The 23,926-nt window shown below is 38.9% G+C and overlaps 1 protein-coding gene across 1 annotated transcript in view; it reads right to left on the bottom strand.

The window, feature by feature from the left end:
• Nucleotides 1–23,926, bottom strand: part of CNBD1 (cyclic nucleotide binding domain containing 1) — a gene marked incomplete at its 3' end in the record, with an annotated part of 133,334 nt that overhangs the window by 7,391 nt on the left and 102,017 nt on the right. Inside the window, exon 9 of the mRNA XM_083360330.1 lies at nt 22,382–22,449. Coding sequence (XP_083216456.1) covers nt 22,382–22,449 — 68 coding nt within the window. The remainder of the gene's footprint in view (nt 1–22,381; nt 22,450–23,926) is intronic.

The raw sequence follows: 23,926 nt of genomic DNA, 5'->3' as shown, positions 1-23,926 counted from the left end.
CATGACCAAAGATCCACATACAAACACCCGCGAAAACCTCAGAATATATATATATTTCACGGGTACAGGTATGTAGGTCTTGGTGTATTCGGGTCTTTTCCCATGTAAGATTGAGGGTGTCTTGGTGACATTTTGATGAGCACAAGCACGAAGCTGAAGACACCAGCCTGAAGATGATGAGTGGGACCTCGTCGAAACGTCGCCAAGACACCCTCAATCTTACATGGGAAAAGACCCGAATACGCCAAGACCTACATATATATGAAGGTGAAGGTGAAGGTGAATATACATATATACATACAGTAGGCGAAAAAGAATGTTAGTGTCATAAGTGAATTATATATATAATTCACTTATGTAACTAACATTCTTTTCCGCCTACTGTATTTTGTATCAATGTCCCATATTTCATTATACTAGTCCATTCAAATTCAAAGTCTCTTGGCTTCTAGGTGGCAAGCATAATCAGGTTTTAATCATTTATCTTTCCAATGCTACAATGTAAAACCTATGTAGTAGTGCTATTCTTCTCATGTTCAGTTCTTGGATACATACCTCATCCCTGGCTAGAGAAAAAAAATACACAACTTGCAAACTGTCACACAGTGGAAAGGGTGATCAGTGTTGCTAAGGAACTAGCAGCAGCTGGGAGTTAGAAAATGACAAATGGGAAAAGAAAAGAAGCTGGGAAAAGCAGAAACTTACAAGGTCAGCCACTTTAGACTCAACTAATGCCAATTGCAGGCCACTTTAATGGAAAGCAGAATGTCCAGAATTTCAGAGTGAATTAATTCCGAGGACAAGTGGGTAAATAAGGACATTTGTGCAATGCTTTTGAATACAAATCTCATTCATCAACTATAATTTTATCATTGCTACCTCCCCCTCCTATGCAAATACAATTACTAATCCTGCCACCTACACACACCCATACCCAGCATGCTATTCTCTTTCACAATAAGCAACATTATGCGAAGCACAGAAAATGAATAAGAAATAGTAAGGGTAAAATTAAAGAGATGAAGGGAAGAAAAGGAATATAGCTAAGCAGTTTGTATTGATTCCATTCACCATACCTCTCCATATCTTTCCACTTTTGTAAACCATCCATGCTTTCAAAACCCTTTTGCCCTTTAAAATTTACAACTGTCCTTTTAGAAATGGGGTCATATTGATCCATTCCAGCCATGATTTTCTTAGTCTTCCCCTTTCATCTTATCTATTCATACTTCATGTATTTATTATGTGATTTGATCCTAATTCATTTTCTCTTATGCTTTTGTTTATTGATTTTCCCCCCTACATTATGGTTGTCACCCAATATTACATAATGTAGACAGTTGTATAAATCTAATAAATTAATAAAACTTTCATTCTGTTGCTCACTTTAATATTCAATCCACATTCCTTTAGATACCCATTATTTCTGACACTATTCTTTCTTGTCAATAGCACACATGTCTTTTAAGTAGTTATCCTCTTTGTTATGAGGATCAATGGCTATGAAAGTCATGGAACCAAAAGCTTCTAGCCCTGTTTGGCTGCCTCTGATTAAATAGATGGCTTCCTTGTACAGTTGGTTGGCCCCTGTGAGATTAGACTATTAGACGTAGGCCAGGGGACCAATCCAGTGAGGCACTGCTTATCTTCTTATGGTTCCCTGATATACCCAACACTTATTTCTATCTAACAAGGTAAGTAGAAGAAACTCTTATACATGATCGTATTTGCTTCTTTGAACAAGCATTCATTCTTTGCAACAAAAAAGTTACTAATCACATTTTTTTCTGTCAGCATTGCCATGTCTTAAATGAAACTAGGAAGATTACACAGCCAAATTAATTCTCTACAGGTTAACACAGGGCTTTTCAACTTTTTCACCCATTGTACCACTTTTAGGATATGGCAACATCCAAGTACCACCAGTTGCCTAATAAGGTGTCAAAAACTTGATGACCAAAAAAAAGGAAAAAAAAGTGATGAAGTACAGGTAGTCTTCGACTTACAACAGTTCGCTTAGTGACTGTTCGAAGTTACAATGGCACTGAAAAAAGTGCCCCCCTAGCCACAGTTGAACAAGACACCTGCCCCCCTCTGCTGGGTGGTTGAAGCAGGTTTTGGTCACTTCACATGACCCTGGGACACTGTGACAATCATAAAAATGAATCAGTTACCAAGCATCTGAATGTAAATCACAAGACCCTGGAGATGCTGCAACATTCCAGCTGACTGGCGCTTCTTCAGGGCTCAGCAGAAGCGCCAGGATCAGTGCTGCTTTCCAGCTAGAGCCTGGCACTGATCCTGGCACTTCCACTGAGCCCTGACAGCCCCGAAGAAGCATCAATCAGCTGGAAAGTCGTGCTGATCCTGGCACTTCCGCTGAGCCCTGACAGCCTTGCAGCTCCAGCTGTCTCTCACTCAGGCTTGTGCAGTGCTGCCACCAGTTCAGCTCATTCCCCTCCCCTGCTACCACTTCTCTAGGATGGTCGCATACCACCTGCCAGGTGCCAATGTACCACAGGTGGTACCCGTGCCACTGGTTGAAAAGCCCTGGGTTAACATATACTTTGGATTAACTCAAGTGATGGAGGAGATAGTTGTCCAGGCAAAATGGGCAGAAAAGAATAGCAGGGAAAGGTAATTTGTAAATTGGCATTCAAACTAGTTAGCAAGCAAAATCCATGAAATCTAAACATTTATTGAAGGATTTTATAACTAACTTGTTTAACTAGAGTAACTATATTGATTTTATTTGGAATTCTGGGAGTGATTATTGCTTTCCCTTGTTTTCTCTACCTACCTTTTTCATATCTTTATAAAATATTTACATATTTAGAGATTTAGCTTGATAGTGTAAGGCAGCGGTCTCCAACCTTTCCAATTTTGTGAACTGGTGGGAGGGAGTGGAGATGGTTCCTCATGAGCATCTGGAGAGCCTACACATGCACATAGCTCCATTTGCACAAGCAGCAGGCATGTGTGCCCATTGCTCACATAAATGGAGCTGCATGTCCATGCTCACCCACCACAGACTGGTAGTGGGCCGCAGCCTGGGAGTTAAGGACCCCTGGTATAAGGTAATGGTTACAATAATGGATTAGCCCTTGTGAGAACAAGATTCTAGCTCATCTTTAACCATGGAAACTCACCGGTGACTGGCGATCAGTCTCTCTCAGTCTTTCAGTACAAACTACCATACATAGTTGTTGCAAAGAAAAATAGGAGGAGTTAATGTAGACCTGGGCATTTTCACAACCTTTAGGCCACATTTGGCCCTTTGGCTGTCCCTGTCTAGCCGGTGTGAGGTCAATCAGAAATTAGAAATCAAATGTAAATAAGATGTATCATGTATTCTTACCAATAGCGGCTAATCAAAACCATAAAATTTACTGCTTTTATGAAATGATAAAATCAATATTAGCAAAATTAAATTCAACCTATTGGTTTGGCCCTGCACAGCAGTCCAAATTTCTCATATGGCCCTTTGAGAAAATTGTCCACTGCTGAGCTAATGTTATGTGTACTTCCTAGAATTCCTAAGAAGGAAAGCAAGCAGGAAAGAACATGGTTAAACAACCAGATATGAATTGCCAAAATCCACTGAACTGCAACAATGAAATAATAATCGTAAACAGAATTAAAATACTACCCAACTTACAACAATTCTGGGCAGTGTAGAAATTGTTAAAAACATTTAAAAGCAAGAAAACAGCACAAAATAAAAAGAACAAAAATGATAGAGATAACAACTCAGGGGAACAAGAAAAAAGAAGACAAAGAAGCTTCAAATAAAGAAAACTCCAATTTTGTCACTCTCTAGTGGCCAGAATTTTGCAACCCAGAAATGGAAGCCCTAACTAAAGTAATAATAATATTGTCAATAAAATTTGTAAGCCTGATGCTTAATAAATTTATAATGCAGGATCACTGTGAATGACTTTGAATATTGTGTCTTATCCTAAATTACTCCTCAACTCCCACACAAACACATCAAAAATTAGTATTCGCATGGTTTTCCCTATTGCATTCAGAAAACTAATAAAGAATATTGAAGAAAAGGAGGGGAATATTAATTTTAAGCTTTTAAAATATATATGCATTAATTCTACATTAAAATTTTAATGAAATTATAAAATGCATAAATCCCATTAGAAAAATTAAAATGCTACAGCATGTAAAATTGCTTCCCATCACAGGCATTTCTAGACAATTCCTAACAGCCACAAAACAACCATTAGTCACTCAAAGCAATACAACCATGCTTCAGTTTTCTAACAGATATGAAAAAGACAATACTTAAGCAATTTAAAAAATTATAAAAAACTTACACTAGGTAAGAATTCAATCTTTCATTTTAAAGGGTAAAATGGCTTCAATAATAAGTGAGATTTGATGCATTCAAAGAAACAATGGCTACAATTCTAAACCATTTTCAAACATTTTTTACTGATATTCCTAACAGATATTTATTTAATTTTGAAATCCCTGCTTTTCATTCTCTAACTCCTTCTAAACATACCCAGAACAGAAGGCAATGGCCCTTTCAATCCAAGCAATTAAAAAAGCAAATTTATTTTTGCATACATCATATTTTTCATGTAATATGATCCGTAATGAATGAAAGTCTTCTCAAGATTGAGAGTTTGACATTTATTTGAGGAGTTTCATATGGGTCAAGGATTCTGCACAGCATAACAGCATAATGGTTGCCATGGTAGCAGCTTATCAGCCAACTTCTAATTGCTCATGACCCTGAGAAATGCCAGCTTGTGCTGGTATAGCTGCTATTTGGGGCTTGAAGCCAGCAGAACACCTACCAAATAGAGAAGGGTGGTAGGAAGAGATAATGCCTCAAGTTGTGCCAACCAGGAACTTGGATTTCTACCCATTCTTGCTGGCTGCATACAGTGGCAGCTCTTGAAATATAATTTTGAGGAAGTTCTAAGAAGCAGTTTTAGGAGAAGCTGAAATTTAGGCAAAGTTAGAAAACCTTTCTCCATATGCAGGATCCAAACCCTGTTTTATCTTGATAGTATGTATCAGTACAATTTACAGCAGTGAGCAATCTGAGGACCATTAGCAATATACAATACTTTAGTATGTAATCTCAAATATATTTTTAAAAAGGCAACACAGACCTTTTACTGACTGCTGGAAACCAAAAGATTGTGGATTTGTTAGTAAATCCATCCATCACAGATTTTCTCTCTTTACCCCCACCCCATCTCTGTTACAATGGTTCTGTAAAAAAAATCTCAGTATATCTTTGGCATAAATTTGAAGTTTATAATATGGAGAAAGAGAAGAGACAGAGATGTATAGCATTCCATAACTGTTTTAATAAAATGCCATTATTTTTCACATACTGCACATGTGATCCATTCAGCTCAGATAGATATAATTTGGCATAACAACCAATCCTATATTATTTTATGAGATCAGTTTATTGGCATATTGCTGACAATCAATTTCTTCCTTGTTCATTTTAAATTAGCATTTGATATATAGCAGAATTCCTTAATTGCAAAGTTATAGGGCCCACACAGAAATGGCTCACTTGTAAAATACCTCCATTCAAGACCACCTGAATGAAAAAAAAACCTGTATTTTTTCATATCCAAGTATTCCTTGCTGTACAGAAACATTCACATCATCATTGTGTCAATTGCTTGATCCCTCAAACAGTGTCTTAGCATCTTTTTCCTACTAATTTTGCAAGCTAAAAAAGTGAAAATAATTACCGTATGCCTTACTCCAAGCTGGTACATGTTCTGGAAAAACTAAAATTCCATCAACCTCAGTCCACACAAACTGGACATCAATTGCTTTATTTTCCATTTCCATCTCCTCCTCACTCTACAGTCAATTCCATTCTGTGTGCATTTGTCTAGTTGCATGCAATATACTGTGTACACACACACACACACACACACACACATATACACATACATACATACATACATACATACATGGAGAGAAAGTGAGCTGCACAACTACTTTTTCCCTTATAAGCCTTGCAACAGTGAGTTAAGTTAGATTAAGGTACCCAAACTTAGAGAAACAAAGAGACTGCATACAGAATGCCCCAGAAGTCCAAAGCAAATATTAATTTATACCAGTTTCAAAAATACTACAGCTCATTGACTTAGCCAGGGGTCCTCAACCCTTGGGCCATGGATCAGTACGGGGCTGCAGCATGCCAGCAACCAGTCTGCACAAATAAACAAAGCCCCATCTGTGGGATGCGGGCAGCACACAAAAACACGCCCCCTCCAGTCCATGGAAAAACCTCTCTCCACGGAACTGGTCCCTGTTGCCCAAAGGTTTGGGGACCTCTGGACTAAGCTCTTGAAAACTGTGTATAATGTAAAATCCTGAAGAATGGAATATATGTCTGTATATTACTGCTTTTTCTTTTTGCAAATAATTAAACATTTATAGAGACCTTCTAATCTTCTCTGAAAACTGCACCTAGTGCTTCAAAAATGACTTAATTTGCCTCAGATTGTTCCAAAATAAGTTTGCCCAAATAAGAAAAGGATCATGAAAATTGAAATTCTACTGTTCCATTTCCTTTTCTAATGGTTGGGCTTGGACAGGGGCCTCGAGTTAAGACGCGCCAAGAGGCCCCTGATAAGATTCTTAGCCGGTTATTTTAAGAGGTTAGGGAGGGGGAGGGTGGGGAAGGAATCCGTAACTGGCACTCAGTCTGGACCTGTTAGAGGTCCCGGCGGGACGGGGTCGGGGGAGGTGGCTGCTGGCGCTGGGAATGTGGGGGTGGGGCATCGAATCCCCACGGCGATAGGGTATGGCAGCAGGTGTTTGCGCGGAGGGCCATATCAACATCTGGGATCGCGCCCCCGCTATCTCCGAGCGGTGGCACGCTCCGACCCTCCGGTTAGCACCCTCCTACCCGGGGATGAGGGTGATCAGGCCCCTGAGCTCAGGTTGGTCTATTTTAACGCTAGATCCGTAGTTAACAAAGCTCCCCTCATCCGTGACCTGATCGAGGAGGAATGTGCGGATCTAGCGTGCATCACGGAAACTTGGTTGGGTTCGGAGGGAGGGGTGCCTCTCACCGAGTTATGCCCGCCAGGTTTCCGGGTGCTGCACCAGCCACGGGCTCAGGGCAGGGGTGGTGGGGTGGCAGTGGTTATTCGGGAGACTTTGTGTCCTCGGGAGGCCACCATTGTCCAGATGGCCGGGAGTGAATCCCTCCTCTTGAGATGTGGTCCTCGGGTTCAGTTGGGCTTGTTGCTCACATACCTGGCGCCCAGCTGTGTGGCAACAGCCCTGCCTGAGCTGCTCGACGCCCTCTCAGGGTTGGCGGTGGAGTTCCCCAGGCTTATAGTCCTGGGTGACTTCAACCTGCCATCACTGGGGGGGTTGTCGGAGTTAGCTCGGGAGTTCATGGCTTCCATGACAGCCATGGGCCTGACCCAGGTTATTGAGGGCCCTACTCACGAGGGGGATCATACTCTCGACCTGGTGTTCCTGTCTGGACAATGGTTGGATGATCTGGGAGGGGGTTCTCCGTCCATCACCCCTCTGTCATGGTCAGATCATTACCTCCTGAGGCTGGTTTTCCGTCATGCCATCCCCCGCCGCTGGGCGGCGGAACCGACCAGGTGGTTCTGCCCCAGGCGCCTAATGGACCCGGACCGGTTCCAGAGGGCGCTTGGGCCGATACCTATCACCCTTACCCACAGCCCAGTCGATGCTCTGGTGGAGGCCTGGGAAACGGCTGCCACCAGGGCACTCGACTGTGTTGTACCCATGCGACCTCTGACTCGGCGCAGATCCCGTTGGGCTCCATGGTTCTCTGTGGAGCTCCGGGAGATGAAGCGTCGGAGACGAGGTCTAGAGAGCGGTTGGAGATCCAGCCGATCCGAACCCGACCGATTGCAGTTAAGAACCTTCATAAGGTCTTATCTTGCGGCGATAAGGACGGCGAAGTCTAACTACTTTGCCGCCCTTATCGCGTCCGCAGATAATCGCCCGGCCGCCCTGTTTAGGGTGACTCGCTCCCTCCTTAACCAGGAGGTGAGGGAGGATCCCTTGCAGGGACGAGCCGAGGAGTTTAGTCATCATCTGACGGACAAAATCGCTCGGATCCGGACCGGCTTGGACTCTGACTGGGCAGAGTCTGATGTGGAGGAATCAGGCGGTCTTGAGCACGTTATCTGGACTGAGTTCGACCCTGTTTCCCCTGATGATGTGGACAGGATCATGGGGAGACTGAGCTCCACCACCTGTTTGTTGGATCCGTGCCCCTCCTGGCTAGCTTATGCGGCTCGGGAGGGAACACGAGGCTGGTTCCATGCAGTAATAACTGCTTCTTTGAAGGAGGGTGTCTTCCCTGCCGCCTTGAAGGAGGCGGTGGTGAGACCCCTCCTCAAGAAGCCTGCTTTGGACCCGGCTGTTTTAAACAACTATCGTCCAGTCTCCAACCTTCGCTTCCTGGCGAAGGTTGTTGAGAGTGTGGTGGCGCATCAGCTCCCTCTGTTCCTGGAGGAAACTGATTATCTGGACCCGTACCAATCGGGCTTCAGGCCTGGACACAGCACGGAGACGGCATTGGTCGCGCTGGTGAATGATCTCTGGAGGGCTAGGGACAGGGGTTGCTCCTCTGTCCTGGTCCTATTAGATCTCTCAGCGGCTTTCGATACCATCGACCATGGTATCCTGCTGCGGCGTCTCAGGGGGCTGGGAGTGGGAGGCACCGTTTTAAGGTGGTTCTCCTCCTACCTCCAGGGCCGCTCGCAGTCGGTGTTGACGGGAGGGCAGAGATCCGCCCCGAGGTCTCTCATTTGTGGAGTCCCTCAGGGGTCGGTTCTCTCGCCCCTCCTGTTCAACATCTACATGAAGCCGCTGGGCGAGATCATTCGTGGTTTTGGGGTGGGGTATCACCAGTACGCTGATGATACCCAACTTTTTCTTTCCACCCCGAACCAACCCAGTGATGCCCTCTCCGTGATGTCCCGGTGCCTGGAGGCGGTTCAGGTCTGGATGGGGAGAAACAGGCTTCGTCTCAATCCCGCCAAGACTGAGTGGCTGTGCATATCGGCGTCTCGGGTTAACCAAGTTATTCCACCTCTAACGATGGGGGGTGAGGTGTTACCCCCCGTTGATAGGGCTCGCAACTTGGGCGTCCTCCTGGATTCACGGCTCAATTTTGAAGATCACATAGGAGCCGTGACCAGGGGGGCTTTTGCACAGGTTCGCCTGGTGCGCCAGTTGCGTCCCTATCTGGACCGAGACGCCCTACGCACAGTCACTCATGCGCTTGTGACCTCCCGTTTGGACTACTGCAACGCTCTCTACATGGGGCTGCCCTTGAAGACCACTCGGAGGCTTCAACTGGTGCAGAATGCGGCCGCGCGAGTTGTAATGGGGGTTTCCCGATACTCCCATGTAACACCTCTACTCCGCGAGCTGCATTGGCTTCCGGTTGCCCTCCGGGTGAAATTCAAGGTGCTGGTTATCACCTATAAAGCCCTACATGGCCTGGGTCCGGGTTATTTGAGGGAACACCTGCTGCCGGCATCAAACGCCCTTCGCCCAGTGCGCTCCCACAGGGAGGGTCTGCTCAGGGTTCCGCCGGTGAGAGATTGCCGGCGGGTGACACCCAGGGATAGGGCCTTCTCGGTGGGAGCGCCTGCCCTCTGGAACCAGCTGCCGGTAGAGCTGAGGACTGCTCCCGACCTCCGATCATTCCGCCGGGGCCTGAAGACCTGGCTCTTTGAGCTCTCGGGCCCAGGCTGAGGAGAAAATTTTAACTGGGGTTTTAATCTACAGGGTGAATTTAATGCTTTTTTAATTGGTTTTAACTTTTGTATGTTTCGATTTTAATTCCCTGTAAACCGCCCTGAGTCCTCAGGGAAAGGGCGGTATACAAATGCAAATATTAAATAACAAGACATAATCTGCAAATACCTTAGATAGAAGGAACAGATGAAACATACTTGATTTCAAAATAAAGTGTACAAAGGTTTTCAGCTATCTTCTTGAAATATGTTTCATTGTCTTAAAAGGATTTATTAAAATATATATATTAAATATCTTTAACTCCTTTTTTTTGCTTTGTTTAAGCAGAACAAGCTTAAATTTGCTGGGTAGCTAGAATTAATTGCAGCAAACTTATTCTTATCATGAATAAAACTTGCTGCACATTTTTGAAAGATGTTTTAATGGATTTTAGACCAAGGATTTATTTATTTAGTGTATGGCATTAGAGCAACGAAGGAATATTGATAAGGAATACCAGCCTGAGGTTGGTACTACCAGACATTCCACCACTGATCTAGAGGTTAAAAATGGTAAGAATTGTTAATACACTGACTTTTTATATCAAAGAAAACACTTGTTAAGAAGTAAAGTAGTTATGGCAGACCAGAAAATCTATTTGGAGAAGTGTGAACAAACTGAGAAGTCAGAGTCAATGGTAATATTAAAGGAAAAGAAGCTTCTCCAAGGATAATATCTGAAGGCTCACTAAGGAGACCATATTGAATATCTTATGTTTTATTTTTAATCAAATCCTGCTTTAGCCTTCTGAAAAGTGTACATAAGGGAACTGGTCTTTTCCTTTAATCCAAGCATTGCCGGTATGTATTCTTCACCTGGGGAAACTAATAGATACAAGGAACTGATTTGGATTAATTTAATTTAATTTAATTTATTGAATTTATATACCGCCCTTTCCCGAAGGACTCAGGGTGGTTTACAGGGTATAATTTTTAAAACATTAATACAAAAATTAAGACCAATTTAAAAAAGATTAAAATTAAGATTAAGAAAGCACAGGTACATATACAAAGGCTAGGCAAAAGAGGCAGAACCAGAGCATTGAAGTAGCATTTCTCCTTTATTGTAACACTGCCATAGACAGCTACACAGTAGATAGTCTTTGACATACAGCCATTCATTTAGCAACCATTTGAAGTTACAACAGTGCTGAAAAAAGTGACTAATGATCAGTCCTCACTCTTATGACTGTCACGGGATGCCCACAGTCATTGGATAAAATTTGGGACACTTGGCAACTGGCATGTATTTAAGATCATTGCAGCATTCTGGGCTCATGTGTTCACCATTTGCAACCTCTGCATCTGGCTCCTAACAAGTAACATCAGTGGGGAAAGCTAGATTCACTTAGTGACTGTGTGATTCACTCAACAACAGCATTGCTGGCTGGGGAATTCTGGCAGTTGAAGTCCACACATCTGAAAGCTGCCAACATTGAAAAATATTGAACTAAACTATCAAGAAATTTTCAGAGTTAGAAATATACTGAGAGCAATTAAAATGTTGAAAAATTAAAAAGGTTAAATTAAATTAAAATTTAAAAAATACTGTAATTTAAATTAAATTGTTAAAATCTATTGAGAGCAATTAAAATGCAGTACTTTAACTTTTTTTTAACCTATTTCTAAGTCCAATTAGTAGCTTTCAGCCTACGGATGCTGCAACGATAAAGGGTGGTGGTGGTACAGAAGCAGTAGAGTATCTTGAACTTGGAAGACAGAGAAGGAAAAAAATAATTACTATTTCATCACAGTTAAGCAAAAATAATGTTGTATTCTTGCATATATCTTAACTATCAATTTCTATTCATTATAGAATAGAATTATTCATTATAGTTTTTGTGGTAAATAATAGCTTACAATGTTGTTCTAAATTTGAATTAAATTGGTAGCCACAATTATCCATAGTGCAAATACAGGATCCAATAATGCATACTGATATTATTTCAAAAATGATGATTCATGTTTCCTTTATTCATTTTTAAAAAAATAAGGAATGCTATTTTATTTTCCATTCAAGAAATACTAAAAGATCTTAACTGTATAAGAAAGTTAAGTGTGTGTAGTTGTACTTCCAGCTTATACTAAATGTACCTTCTATCTTGGTAACAGAAAGAAGCAGAAAGGGCCATTTTATCCCATGGCTAGAATACCGGACTATTAACTTTCTTTTCTGTCACCATGGCAACATCAGAGGTTGAGAAAACTGTGTTTTTTCCGTTTTTCCTCTTAATCCTTGTTGCTTCCTCCCCTCCCTCCTTCACAGCTTTCAACTAAATAATCTAATATTTGAATTTCCTAACTGTAATGGACTTCCTGTTGGGTTCTGATGCTAAAATATTTATTTGGGAGTCAGTTTCACTAAAACAGTTACTACAAGCCAATACATAGTTGAGCACACTTAAACTCATGTCAACAGCAAACACTGTGCCATATGGCTGGATTGTGGCCAATTTGTTTAAAATTAAAGTGATGGGTTGTCACTCAAATGACATTTGTGATCATATTAAAATAGAAAGGAACATGTTTTTTGCCAAGAGGAAGCTTAGGCCAAGAATCAATTCATTTTTGGTTGCGTACAGTGCTCACATGCACTGTTTATTTTAGGAATGATGTAGTTCACATCAAGAAAAGGAATAACGCTGTGTCATTTTTCAGGAACAATGTTTTAAGGTGTCTTTATTCATTGCAGGCAGTCCTTGACTCACAACAGTTCATTTAGTGACCGTTCAAAGTTACAATGGCACTGAAAAAAGTTACTTATATCTGTTTTTCAACTTACGACCCTGTGGTCACATGATCAAAATTTGGATGCTTGGCAGCTGATTCATATTTATGATGGTTGCAGTGTCCTGGGGTCATGTGATTGCCTTTTGTGACCTTCTGATAAGCAAAGTCAATGGGGAAGCCATATTCACTTAACAACACTGGTAAGAAAGGTCATAAAATGGGGCAAAATTCATTTAACAACTCTTTCACTTAGCAGCATAACTTTGGGGCTCAAAGGATTTTTTATTTTTTTTAACTTATTGTACATGGGGCTACCCTTGAAGACCACTCGGAGGCTCCAACTGGTACAGAATGCAGCCGCGAGAGTTGTGTTGGGAGTTTCCCGACACTCCCATGTCACACCTTTGCTCCGCAAGCTGCATTGGCTACCAGTTGTCTTCCAGGTGAGGTTCAAGGTGTTAGTAATGACCTACAAAGCCCTACATGGCATGGATCCGGAATACCTTGGGGAGCACCTGCGGCCGGCGTCAACTTCCCTCCGCCCAGTATGCTCCCACAGAGAGGGCCTCCTCAGGGTGCCACCGGTCAAAGAATGCCAACTGGTGGCCCCCAGGGGGAGGTCATTCTCTGTGGGTGCACCGGATCTTTGGAACCATCTTCCGGTCGAGCTCCGGATGCCGCCTGATCTCCGCTCCTTCCGGCGCGATCTTAAAACCCATCTCTTTGAACAAGCTGGCCTGGCCTGATGGGACGGGGTTGGATTTTATAAATGGATTTTAACTGTTAATCTGTATTAATTTATTATGGGCACTGTTTAATTACTTTTTAATAATTTTTAATTTTTGTATCTTGTTTTTATGTATTGCCCTGTTCACCGCCCTTCGGGAGAAGGGCGGTATACAAATTAAATTAAGTAATAAATAAATAAATAAATAAATGGGTTTTTAATCAGAGTTATAGGGGTTTTAGATTTTAATTAAGGATAATTTAATCTATTTTAATTGTTATTAACTTTTGCATTGTAATGTTGTTTTAATTGCCTTGTGAACCGCCCTGGGTCCTACGGGAGAAGGGTGGTATATAAGTTTAATAAATAATAATAAATAATAATAATAATTGTGGTTGTAAATCGAGGACTACCTGTATAAGACAACCCTACCCGACCTCATTCCAAAAAATTACTGGCACCAATAATATATAAAGATAACTGGTTATCTTTACTTCAGAAAGTATTAGCAATAGCATAGAAAGCAAGTTATAAAACTATTTGTATTGGGAGATAGATGTTTTGTTTTTATTTTGGTTTGCCATCCGTGTCTGTCTGTATTTTTATCTGCCTATCATTCATCTATCTATCTATCTATCTGTCTGTCTATCTATCTATCTGTCTGTCTGTCTGTCTGTCTGTCTGTCTATCTATCTATCTATCACTGTTCTATAATGCTTGCAAAAAGTGTGCTTGAGGTGCAGGTGGCAGGAAGACTCCAGATTAAGCATTGCTTCTATCTCGAGCAGTGCAGCCCCATCAGATCAAAGATGATATTGAAAATTTCTCAGCATGGCCCTGATGATGAACCTTAGAGTCCCCTTTACTGAAAAGGGAAAGGTGACCCTAGACATAGTTGTCAGACAGACTTCTGTGGACATAATAAGAGCATAGAAATACTTATATTTCACCACTCTTACCACAAGGTAGGCTTTAATAGTGGCTGTAACATGATCAATCAGCTTCCTCCATGGCACTCTAGATGTCTCTTCACCCATTTCAACTCCGTCAACTCCTCTGTAAACATGGGGAGTGCTGAGCAGGATGGAATAAGAGAGGTCACTGACCCTGTCCAAGGCCTTCATTATTTTCTTATTCCAGGTAGTAACCAGGGCCTCAGCAAGGCCATGCAGCAGAACCTCAGGAACATCTCCCAACTCCCTTTGGAACCTCACCAGGTCCATAAGTCACCAGGAGCAGACCAGTCAAATAGATCCTGCCTCCCTGAAAAGGGAAAAGTATGGGGAAATCTCAAAATAATCAAGGCATGATCTGAGCATGATAGAGGGGACAGGGCAAGTTCCCCCTTCGGATCACATTACCACTGCTCTGACAATGTGTGACCACTACTCCAAATTGGGTCCTGAATAATCTGAGATAAGCCTATGGCTGCTGTGGTAGCCATAAATTTCCAAACTGCTTCTTAAAGTAAGCTGCTTCTGAAATAAATTTACTTTATTTAATGTATCTTCACTCAGTTAAATAGGTTTACTTCTCTAAGTAAGTGGATAAAAGACTTCAGTCCATATTATGCAACAACCTCTTAAAGTGCTTAAGAATTTGCTAATTTGCAAATTCTGAAATTTGCAAATACATTTAATTTGACCTTAATTAAAGTCAAACTTTCTCTGGTTTTCCACTTTGAATAATACTATGAAAGTTGTTATTATGGTGGAAAATGAATTCCAATTCAACAGTTTAGCTGATTAGTTGCAAAATGTATTGTGCCGTACTTATAAATATTCATATACTCTACTGCTATATTTAGTGGGTTCCCTTAGAATAGATTTAGTCTATATTTAAAATTTCTTGAGCATGAAAAAAGACCATTCCCTCATAACCAGCCATGCAGTCCACCATTTAAAAGTTTAGCAATAAAATAATATTTCTAAACCAACTAGATGGAAGACAGGGGAAAATATATGATTTAAGGAAAAAGTACATTGTCTTGTGCTGGCCTCAGGATATACACAATAAGATCAAGGAATTAGTCTTGCTTCTAGTACCATATACAATGGTTATTCCTCAAGTGATCTTAGATTATATACATTCTACTCTATCATGAAACATATGGAAAAATCTAGGTGAGAAAACTGATCTGTATCCAAGATGTAGAAAGAATGCTGTAAATCTAGTTTTGCTCTACACTGGCAGAAGAAATACGAGAAGATAGTTCAGATGAGAGGATGCAATAAAAGATTGCAAGTATCGATGTTATGTATTGATGTTAACACTTTCCAAATGTTGTGATATAGTTTCCTACCTAAGTCCATATATCTTTAAGACAAAACACATACAGAAATTTGTAAATTAGTAAGAGATTAAACTGGCAAACTATTTCATATTTCAGAGAGAATATAAACCAAATTTATACTGTTACAGTAAAAGAAATAAGACAAGAGAGAGAAAGAGAGAGAAATGAACAAGAATAATATGAATTTGAGATCACTGAAGATTTGACAGAACAAGAAACTGAAGCCTAAAGATTTATTGAACCCTAGATGTGATCAAGCTTAACATCTGAGAAATCACTGTTTCTAAAACTTGTTAGTTTCTCATGCATTTGACCATATATCCCTCCTGTTTTATTTCCCTACAAATTGTTGAATTTTTAAAAACAACATCAAACATTTAAAGTAAAATGCAGATTTTAAATACCTATTGTTATATTGTTTTCCAAAAATATGCATTTATAAGTAGTTGTTTGCATATCTTTATTTTTTTTCCAATATAAGTAATACAACCAGTTGTTTTTTAAGAAAATTTTATTAGTTTTCTAGTTTTACATTTAAATATTTGAAATTGAACGTGGTGGCTGAGTTGGTCAATAATTCAATAATATACAAATATCTTTAGTGCAGATCTCAAACTATTACATTAAATGTTTCCTCTCTTTTCCCCTTAATATTTACTGTCTCATATTTAAATTAATACAATTCTTATTATATTGATTAAATAAAAAATAACTTTCTTACATTTACTTTCTTACATTTATAATTTTTAGTTTATACATATCCTAGTTGTTTTAACATTCAATCTTTTTAGACAATCAATGTCCTGGTTAATTTTTCCCAATTTTTAGTTTCCCATTTATATTTATATTAACATTTAATATTTATAACTTCCAAATTTTAAATAACCCCAATTCCCTTTCTCACAATTCATCGCAAGATCTAATGTTCAGAATGAACATCTTATCTATTTGAATTCTCATCATCTTACCTCAACTAATTAGTAATACAATATAATATTCTTATTTTCTTCTAATTTCCAGTTATCTTAAATTTGGCAACCAAAATTCCTCCTATTTCAATATTTGATACTTCCTGTCTTTTTCTCTTAATATCTACTATCTCAAATTTAAACTAAAATTTTTTATTATCACTGCTAAATAAAAACATATTTATTACATTCATCGATAGATGAATATATATATATATCTTAATTACCTTTACATTTAAACTTTATAAGCCAATCAATATTCAGATTTAACTATTAATATTTATACTTCTAAGTTATAAATGACCAAAGTTTTCTTTATCTCAACTCATAACAATATCTAATATTCAAAGTACACATCTTATCTATTTGAGTATATTCTATTTTAATTCTCACGAGTAAGTCAAGACCCCAATTTTCTTCAGTCTTATTCTGGCTTTCTTTCTTTGCAAAATCATCTTCCATGTCCGTGCTTTTGAGTCATCAAACAAATCTCCCTGTGTTGTTATGTAGATTGTTTGACATAGAAAAAAACCATCTGGTCACCATTTTTTTGAGAGGACTAACAAATTGTCTCTTAATTTTTCCATCGCAACGTAGTTGTCCTGAACAGTTTATCTTCTCTTCAATCTGTTCTTCTTCTTGATCTTCAGGTTCCTTCTGATTTGTGTAGAAAGTCTTTTCCTTTTTCCATGTTGTCAGTCCCTTTTCTGGGTTTTCCATTGACTGTATTTGTTGATCAGTTGAATCTTTTGTCATAATCTTTAATTGTTCCACCTTTTCTATTATTTTCTGTGTAGTTGATTTTTTAGTTGTAATCAAAGTTTGAGTTCGTATATTTGGACTGACATCTTGTTCTTTTATGTAACTTCTTATTTCATCAGTAGCTATAAGAATAGTTTGATGAATTGCTTTCAACATAGAGAGAATCTGTTCCTGATCTTCATCCACATTCTCTTAGTAGTGTATTTAGGTTAAAAGCTTTACAATCAAAGAATGCAAAAAAAATTGTCACTGATATGGAACACAGCGGAGCTTCTCACCGCTGATGTCTCAAGGTTACATAAGTCTTATCTATTGTCTGGGCTGCTGGCCAAGTCTCTTTTAAGCAATAACAAATTGCAGTATCAGGTTTAGCCACAAGATGTCGCCCCTACCATTTAAAGTTTTCTTTTAAATCCAAAGTTTTTATAATCTTTTCAGTTTTGTTTCTTTTTTATAAGTAAAAACCCTGATCTTCAATAAGAGTCGAAAATCTTTTAGTCCACAAACTTTAAAAAATAGAATTCCAATTAGGATCAAGTTATTCTTCCAACATTTTAAACTCCCCTGGATAGTCAGTCGCCGCTGTTTCTAGAGGGAGGGATAAAATCTCCCTTTCCCTCTTCCCAGGGGGAAAGTACTTTAAGCAGCTTATGCAGGTAAAAAAAATAGGATTTAAGAGAGATAGATCTCATCCAGCCTCATCCGTGCTGCTTTAAAATTGCCTGGTGGTAAGTGTGACTTCGGCTGTCTGCAGCCTAGTGACAAGCCAGTCTTTCATCTGCCAGTTTGGAGGGCTGCCTTGGATCAAGTGGAAGGGCTACTGCCCTCCCGCAATTTAACAGGGATCCCCTCCTTGCTGGTCGCCCCTACAGGGTAACTTTCGACCCTTTCGCTTTCCCCAGCAAAGCGAAACTGGACATGGAAGACGGAGCTCTCCTTCCAAACATCCATGGTGGCTGCATCGGCAAACTGGAAGTCACAACCAGCTGTATTCATCCAAAGACCAATCATTCCTTTTTCCAATATTTTTTACATCCCAAAATCAAGAACTGATTTTAGGATGTGGAAAGAAGGCAAAAAGAGAAGAGCTTCCTCTTCTATGAATGAATGTCTACCTTTATAATGTTCCATACAGCAAACATACATTCAATTATTGATAGCTCAAGTATAGTTCAAGTATCTATATACTCAAAGTATCCATAGCTAACCAAATCTGTGCATTTTGGGAGAAAATGTAAACAGGTTTTGTTACGTTTTTAGAACTGAGAAATTTGGAGAAGTGCAAAAATGTTTAGTTTGAATCAGTACTTTAGTCAAGGATATACAAGCCCGGTTTCTACAACAATTTACATATTGAAATCTAATTAATTAATTAATTAAGTTTATGACCACCAATCTCAACAAGTGACTCTGGGTGGTAAACAAAATTAAAATAAAGTAAAAACAATTGCAATAATACAAACTAAAAAAAACACAGGAGCTGAGAAAGTATATTCCATAATTATCAATATAACTATGAAATGGGTCCCTGAATATATTTGGAGCCTTAGACCCTAGACAGAACCTAGATAGGCTTTAGGGATTTACAAATGGCAAGCATGGTCAGGGCTATCCAGATCTCCAGAGGAAGAATGTTCCATAGTGGGGCACAACGGCAGAGAAGATACATCTTCTAGGTCCTACCAACTTAACCGATAGGATGTGAAGCATGCCCATCTTGCATGACCAGATCAGATAGATAGAAACAATTAAGGAGAGATGGTCCCTTGGTAAGCCATTCAAAGCCAGAAAGAGTTTTTTAAATGACAAACAGCACCCTGAATTGCATCCAGAAGCACCTTGACAACCTATGCAACTCACAGAGTACTTGTGTTACATGTGCCAAATAGCCAGTATTTGAAATCATCAAATATCTTTAGAAGACTATTTAAATGTAGAATCTGAAGAGAAAAAGGAAGTTTACCCTGTGTTGATTCTCATTTTGACTCCTTAGAAAGACCAGAAAATGCTATGAATCCAAAAGTTCTTTCTTGAAACCTTGAGAAAAACGGGGGGAAAACATGGGAAAAACAACTGTAGTCCTCCAGATGTTTTGGGTAACTGTTTTACAAACTATGGCCATTGACCACCTGGCTAGCCTCATTGGCAATTATAGTTCAAAATATCTAGAAAGGTTCACAATACCTGCCCCTGAATTAATGTATATTTTCTTATTTCTGTTCCTTCAAAATGAAGAATGCCTATAAAGTTATTGTTTTAGAAGAGAATTTTATTTTATTTTTCTTTTAACTCAAAAGTTGATATTTTCTACATTTCCACATAATCTTTGTGTAAATGAAAACTGCTATGATATAATAAAATGTTCTCATTTTGTATCCTCTAAACTAACAGATACTTGATGATCTCAGTTAACTAATAAATGGAGTCATTATGTTTATTTTCCTCAACAATTTTAAATGTGTACACAATTTTAAGAATATATCACTCTTAGAGTCTGGGATATGTCAAGATTCACATAAAGCCAAATAAAATATCCTCCACCCTGCTTCATAATTTGACAAGTCCAAAACACATCCTACACACAGCAGCTGAATGCCTTGAATTCATTACAGTTCTTCAGTATGTTGAAAAACGGGTTCATCAATTTCAATTCCAGAGTATTCTTGAGTATTTTTTAGGCATTCAAAATACCAGAATGCAAAACACAACACATAGACTACAACAACAAGCTTGTTTAGAATGATAAATACTATGATAAATAAAAACTGTTTGCTTAATTACAAAAGCATTACATTTTATTGAATTATACAGTATTTAAGTAGAATATGAATATTTGATGGTATAGAAGTTGTGGGGGCTTAAATAAAATGCAGCTTAAAACATTTTAGTTTCTGCAGCAAAATTATGCAGTAAATCTACTAATTTTCCCATCCCAGCATAGTTTTATACATAAATCAGCACCATAACCCCCCTTCTTAGCCTTTTCTTAATTATATATCCCCAAACATTGTTATATTTTCTTTATTTTATATTGGTTGTGGGTTTAATTTTTTTTCAGAAGAAAAGCTTTTTATTTAAGAACAGAACCTCTGCTGGATTAGATTTAAAGTCTACCTAGAGCAGTTTTCTATTTTCACAATGACCTTTTCAGATACCCAGAGAAATCCTGTTTGTTCAAGTATTTAATTGATATGCAGAGACACTGTATTTTTGTTCTTGATAGAATAATAAAGTTGTCATGAAAGCTGTTTTGATTGTTTCATGATCCATTCATTCATTTCACTTCCCCTTTAAAATCCTTCAAATCAGGGTAAGGAGCATAATCCCTGATAAAATATGCCATTTTTTTCCCAATTTGATGTTTTCTACAATATGTGTTGGGCAGAGCAGTATTGTAACATCTCTTGCTTGGTATAAAACTTTCACCATTCAGCTTAATTTGATGCTTCTTATTATATATTATATTACTATTCTGTCACTTAATAGTGTCAATTGGAAAAGAAACCACTAAATCTACTCATTTTCCCATCCCAGCATAGTTTTATATATAAATCAGCACCAGAACTCCCACCTTCTTGGCCTTTTCTTAATCATATATCCCCAAACATTGTTATATTTTCTTGAATTGAATTCAACCTTTTGTTCATCCCTCTTCCTTCCTTGACTAGTCTGCTATGTTATTCCATTGGCACTTTGTAGAAATATTCCAAGTTCCCTCCACCATGCCTGGCTTTTTCTTTTTGGTTACTTCCAGTTTGCCATGCAATTTTACTGCTGATCACTTTTGTTTCTTTGCCTCTCTCTCTCTCTTTTTCAAACTAAATTAATGTCCTCAGGTTCTAGGATTCAATTCCACATATTTTCATCTTAAAGTTTCTATGTAGTTCTTTAAACCTTGGAATTAGGGCTACCACATTTGGGATCTAAAACTCCAGATGATCACAATATGGCAGCATAAAGGTAAACAAACTCAAAAATGTTGCTGCTTTCTGATAGTGTCCTGAAGTCTTGCAGCTTAGATCTGGAAGCCCTACTGAAATCCATCAAAGTTTCTCTTTTTTACAGGTATTGTTTTTGCTACATAACATACTTAAGGATTGGTATTTGGAAAATCATTTCACTATTACTATATCAGTTACATGAGTGCCCAAAAGCATCTTTGGAAAACTGAATCTGGTAACCTTCTAACACATTTGGGGTTTAATTCACACCTTGTACTATAGTGCCTGGTGCTTCCTGTATATTTGATTATTCTTTCATAGTTGAAATTGTATTCAAATTGTATTTTATGCCTGTTTTTATTGTATGCTCAATTCCTGGCAAATAGATGGGGAAGAAATGGAGGTAGTGACAGATTTTATTTTCCTGGGCTCCAAGATCACTGCAGATGGGGACTGTAGCCAAGAAATTAAAAGACGCTTGCTCCTCGGAAGGAAAGCCATGGCAAATCTAGACAGCACACTAAAAAGCAGAGACATCACCCTGTCAACAAAAGTGCGTATAGTCAAGGCTATGGTCTTCCCAGTTGCAATTTATGGCAGTGAAAGTTGGACCATAAGAAAGGCTGAGCACCAAAGAATTGAGGCCTTTGAACTGTGGTGCTGGAGAAGACTCCTGCGAGTCCCTTGGACTGCAAGGCGATCAAACCGGTCAGTCCTAGAGGAGATCAATCCTGACTGCTCTTTAGAAGGCCAGATCCTGAAGCTAAAACTCAAATACTTTGGCCACCTAATGAGAAGGAAGGAGTCACTGGAGAAGAGCCTAATGCTGGGAAAGATCGAGGGCAATAGAAGAAGGGGACGACAGAGAATGAGGTGGCTGGATGGAGTCACTGAAGCAGTAGGCGTGAGCTTAAATGGACTCCAGAAGATGGTAGAGGACAGGAAGGCCTGGAGGAATGTTGTCCATAGGGTCGCGATGGGTCGGACACGACTTCGCAGCTAACAACAACCCATTGTAGAGTTGGGTGGTCTTACACATGTTAATTTAAAAAAAAAGCTTGGACATTGTAACAATTATCCACATATTTTCCTAGTGTTTCTGGAGTGTGGCATTGTTTACCTTTCTTGTTAAATTGCAAATGTATCTTACTTACAAAAGTGATATTTTCAAATGATGGTTGTACTATTTGCAGAAGGAGCATCTGTATCACTGGATCCAAAGCTGCAATGCAAAGAAAGGAGAAGAAAGAATCAATTTTATTTTGTAATAAAGCTGGAGAGAGAAATAGAACTGAGTATTGTCAAAATAATATTGCTACTGAAGTAAAATAAATATTAAAGCAGCAGGGGTATCATTAGAGTTGTTCTGGATGGAATTTCACTTTTGTTTTGTTCTCCTTATGTTTTGCCTTATACACTGAAACAGGAAATTTCTCAATTTTATGTTGAAAACATTTCTTAAAGCTTACATTAGGTTCTACATTGAAAAAAATAAGCAGTTAATTTAACCAAAGTTTTGCAATAGAAGAGTTGATTAGGGTTGATCAGGGTTGAACTGTGGAGTCCTTGGTAGTATCTAAGCTTGGTTGTTTGTTTTTAGGTATTTCATTCCTAGACTAGGTAGAATCATTGTTGCCAGTGAGTGTGAGGTTTGTTCCCAATTTATATACAGTAGTTTGTTTAATTCTTATAATTTTATTCTAGTCTGGCCTACTTTAAAAAGCTTCTTGAGGGGATAAAATAAAATACAACCAAGTTTGGGCTTTTGAAGGAAGTCCAATGTTATTAAAATCAAAAGCCCCCATTGCTAAGGTCTGGATCACCTCTTAAACTTCTTTTTAAATCCCATGGGGTAGTGACCACATTTTACCTGCAAAAACCTAGCTAACAGTAGCCAGATCTGCCAGCCCCAATTATCAGGTTAATACATGCAAGGCATCAGTGTTATTAGATTTCAATCTTGTTTATTTGCATGTGTGTATGTATATGCAATTGAGTCAATGTTGACTCCTGGTGATTGCCTGGGCAAGTCCCTGCAGGGTTTTTTGACAAGATTTTTGGTAATTGTTTGCCATTGCCTGCTACTTTGGGCTGAGAGAGGGTCTGACCCAAGATAGCTTCGAACTTAAGGCAGAACAAGAATCTTGGTTTCCAGTCTGATGCCTTAACTACTATTACAACACTTACATGTTCTGTTTCTAAACCTATTTAGGCTAAAAATATACTGTGATCCTGACTCTTGTATCAGTTCTGGAAGATTACTTTGTCTTTTAATCCTCCAGAAATTGAAATTTTTTCCAATTTCTAATCTGACTTTTCTTTAGTCTTTGTTCTTATCTATATTATTTATTATTACTATTTTGAATCATTCTTATCTACTTAGGTTCCTAAAACAAAAATGCTGAAGATCAGCCAAAGTTATTTCATATATTGATGAATTGTAAATGCAACATTTTTTTATCATGACAACCCGCATAGCTCCACACCTCAATGACAGCCCATAAATCTCCCATAGGCATCTCCAAGAACTGAGGGACCCATAAAAATGTATATACAAATTAGGTAAATATGTAACATTTTGATATACTGAAAAAGCATTCTTGTTTCATTATCATCATGTGTTGTTATTCTCTACTTTCTTTCAGACTAATAAACACACACACACACACACGCACATATACATACATACAGTAGACCAG

Source organism: Vipera ursinii, assembly GCF_947247035.1.
Source record: "Vipera ursinii genome assembly, chromosome: 3".
Classification (NCBI taxonomy): domain Eukaryota; kingdom Metazoa; phylum Chordata; class Lepidosauria; order Squamata; family Viperidae; genus Vipera; species Vipera ursinii.
This window is presented reverse-complemented; position numbering and strand designations above follow the sequence as displayed.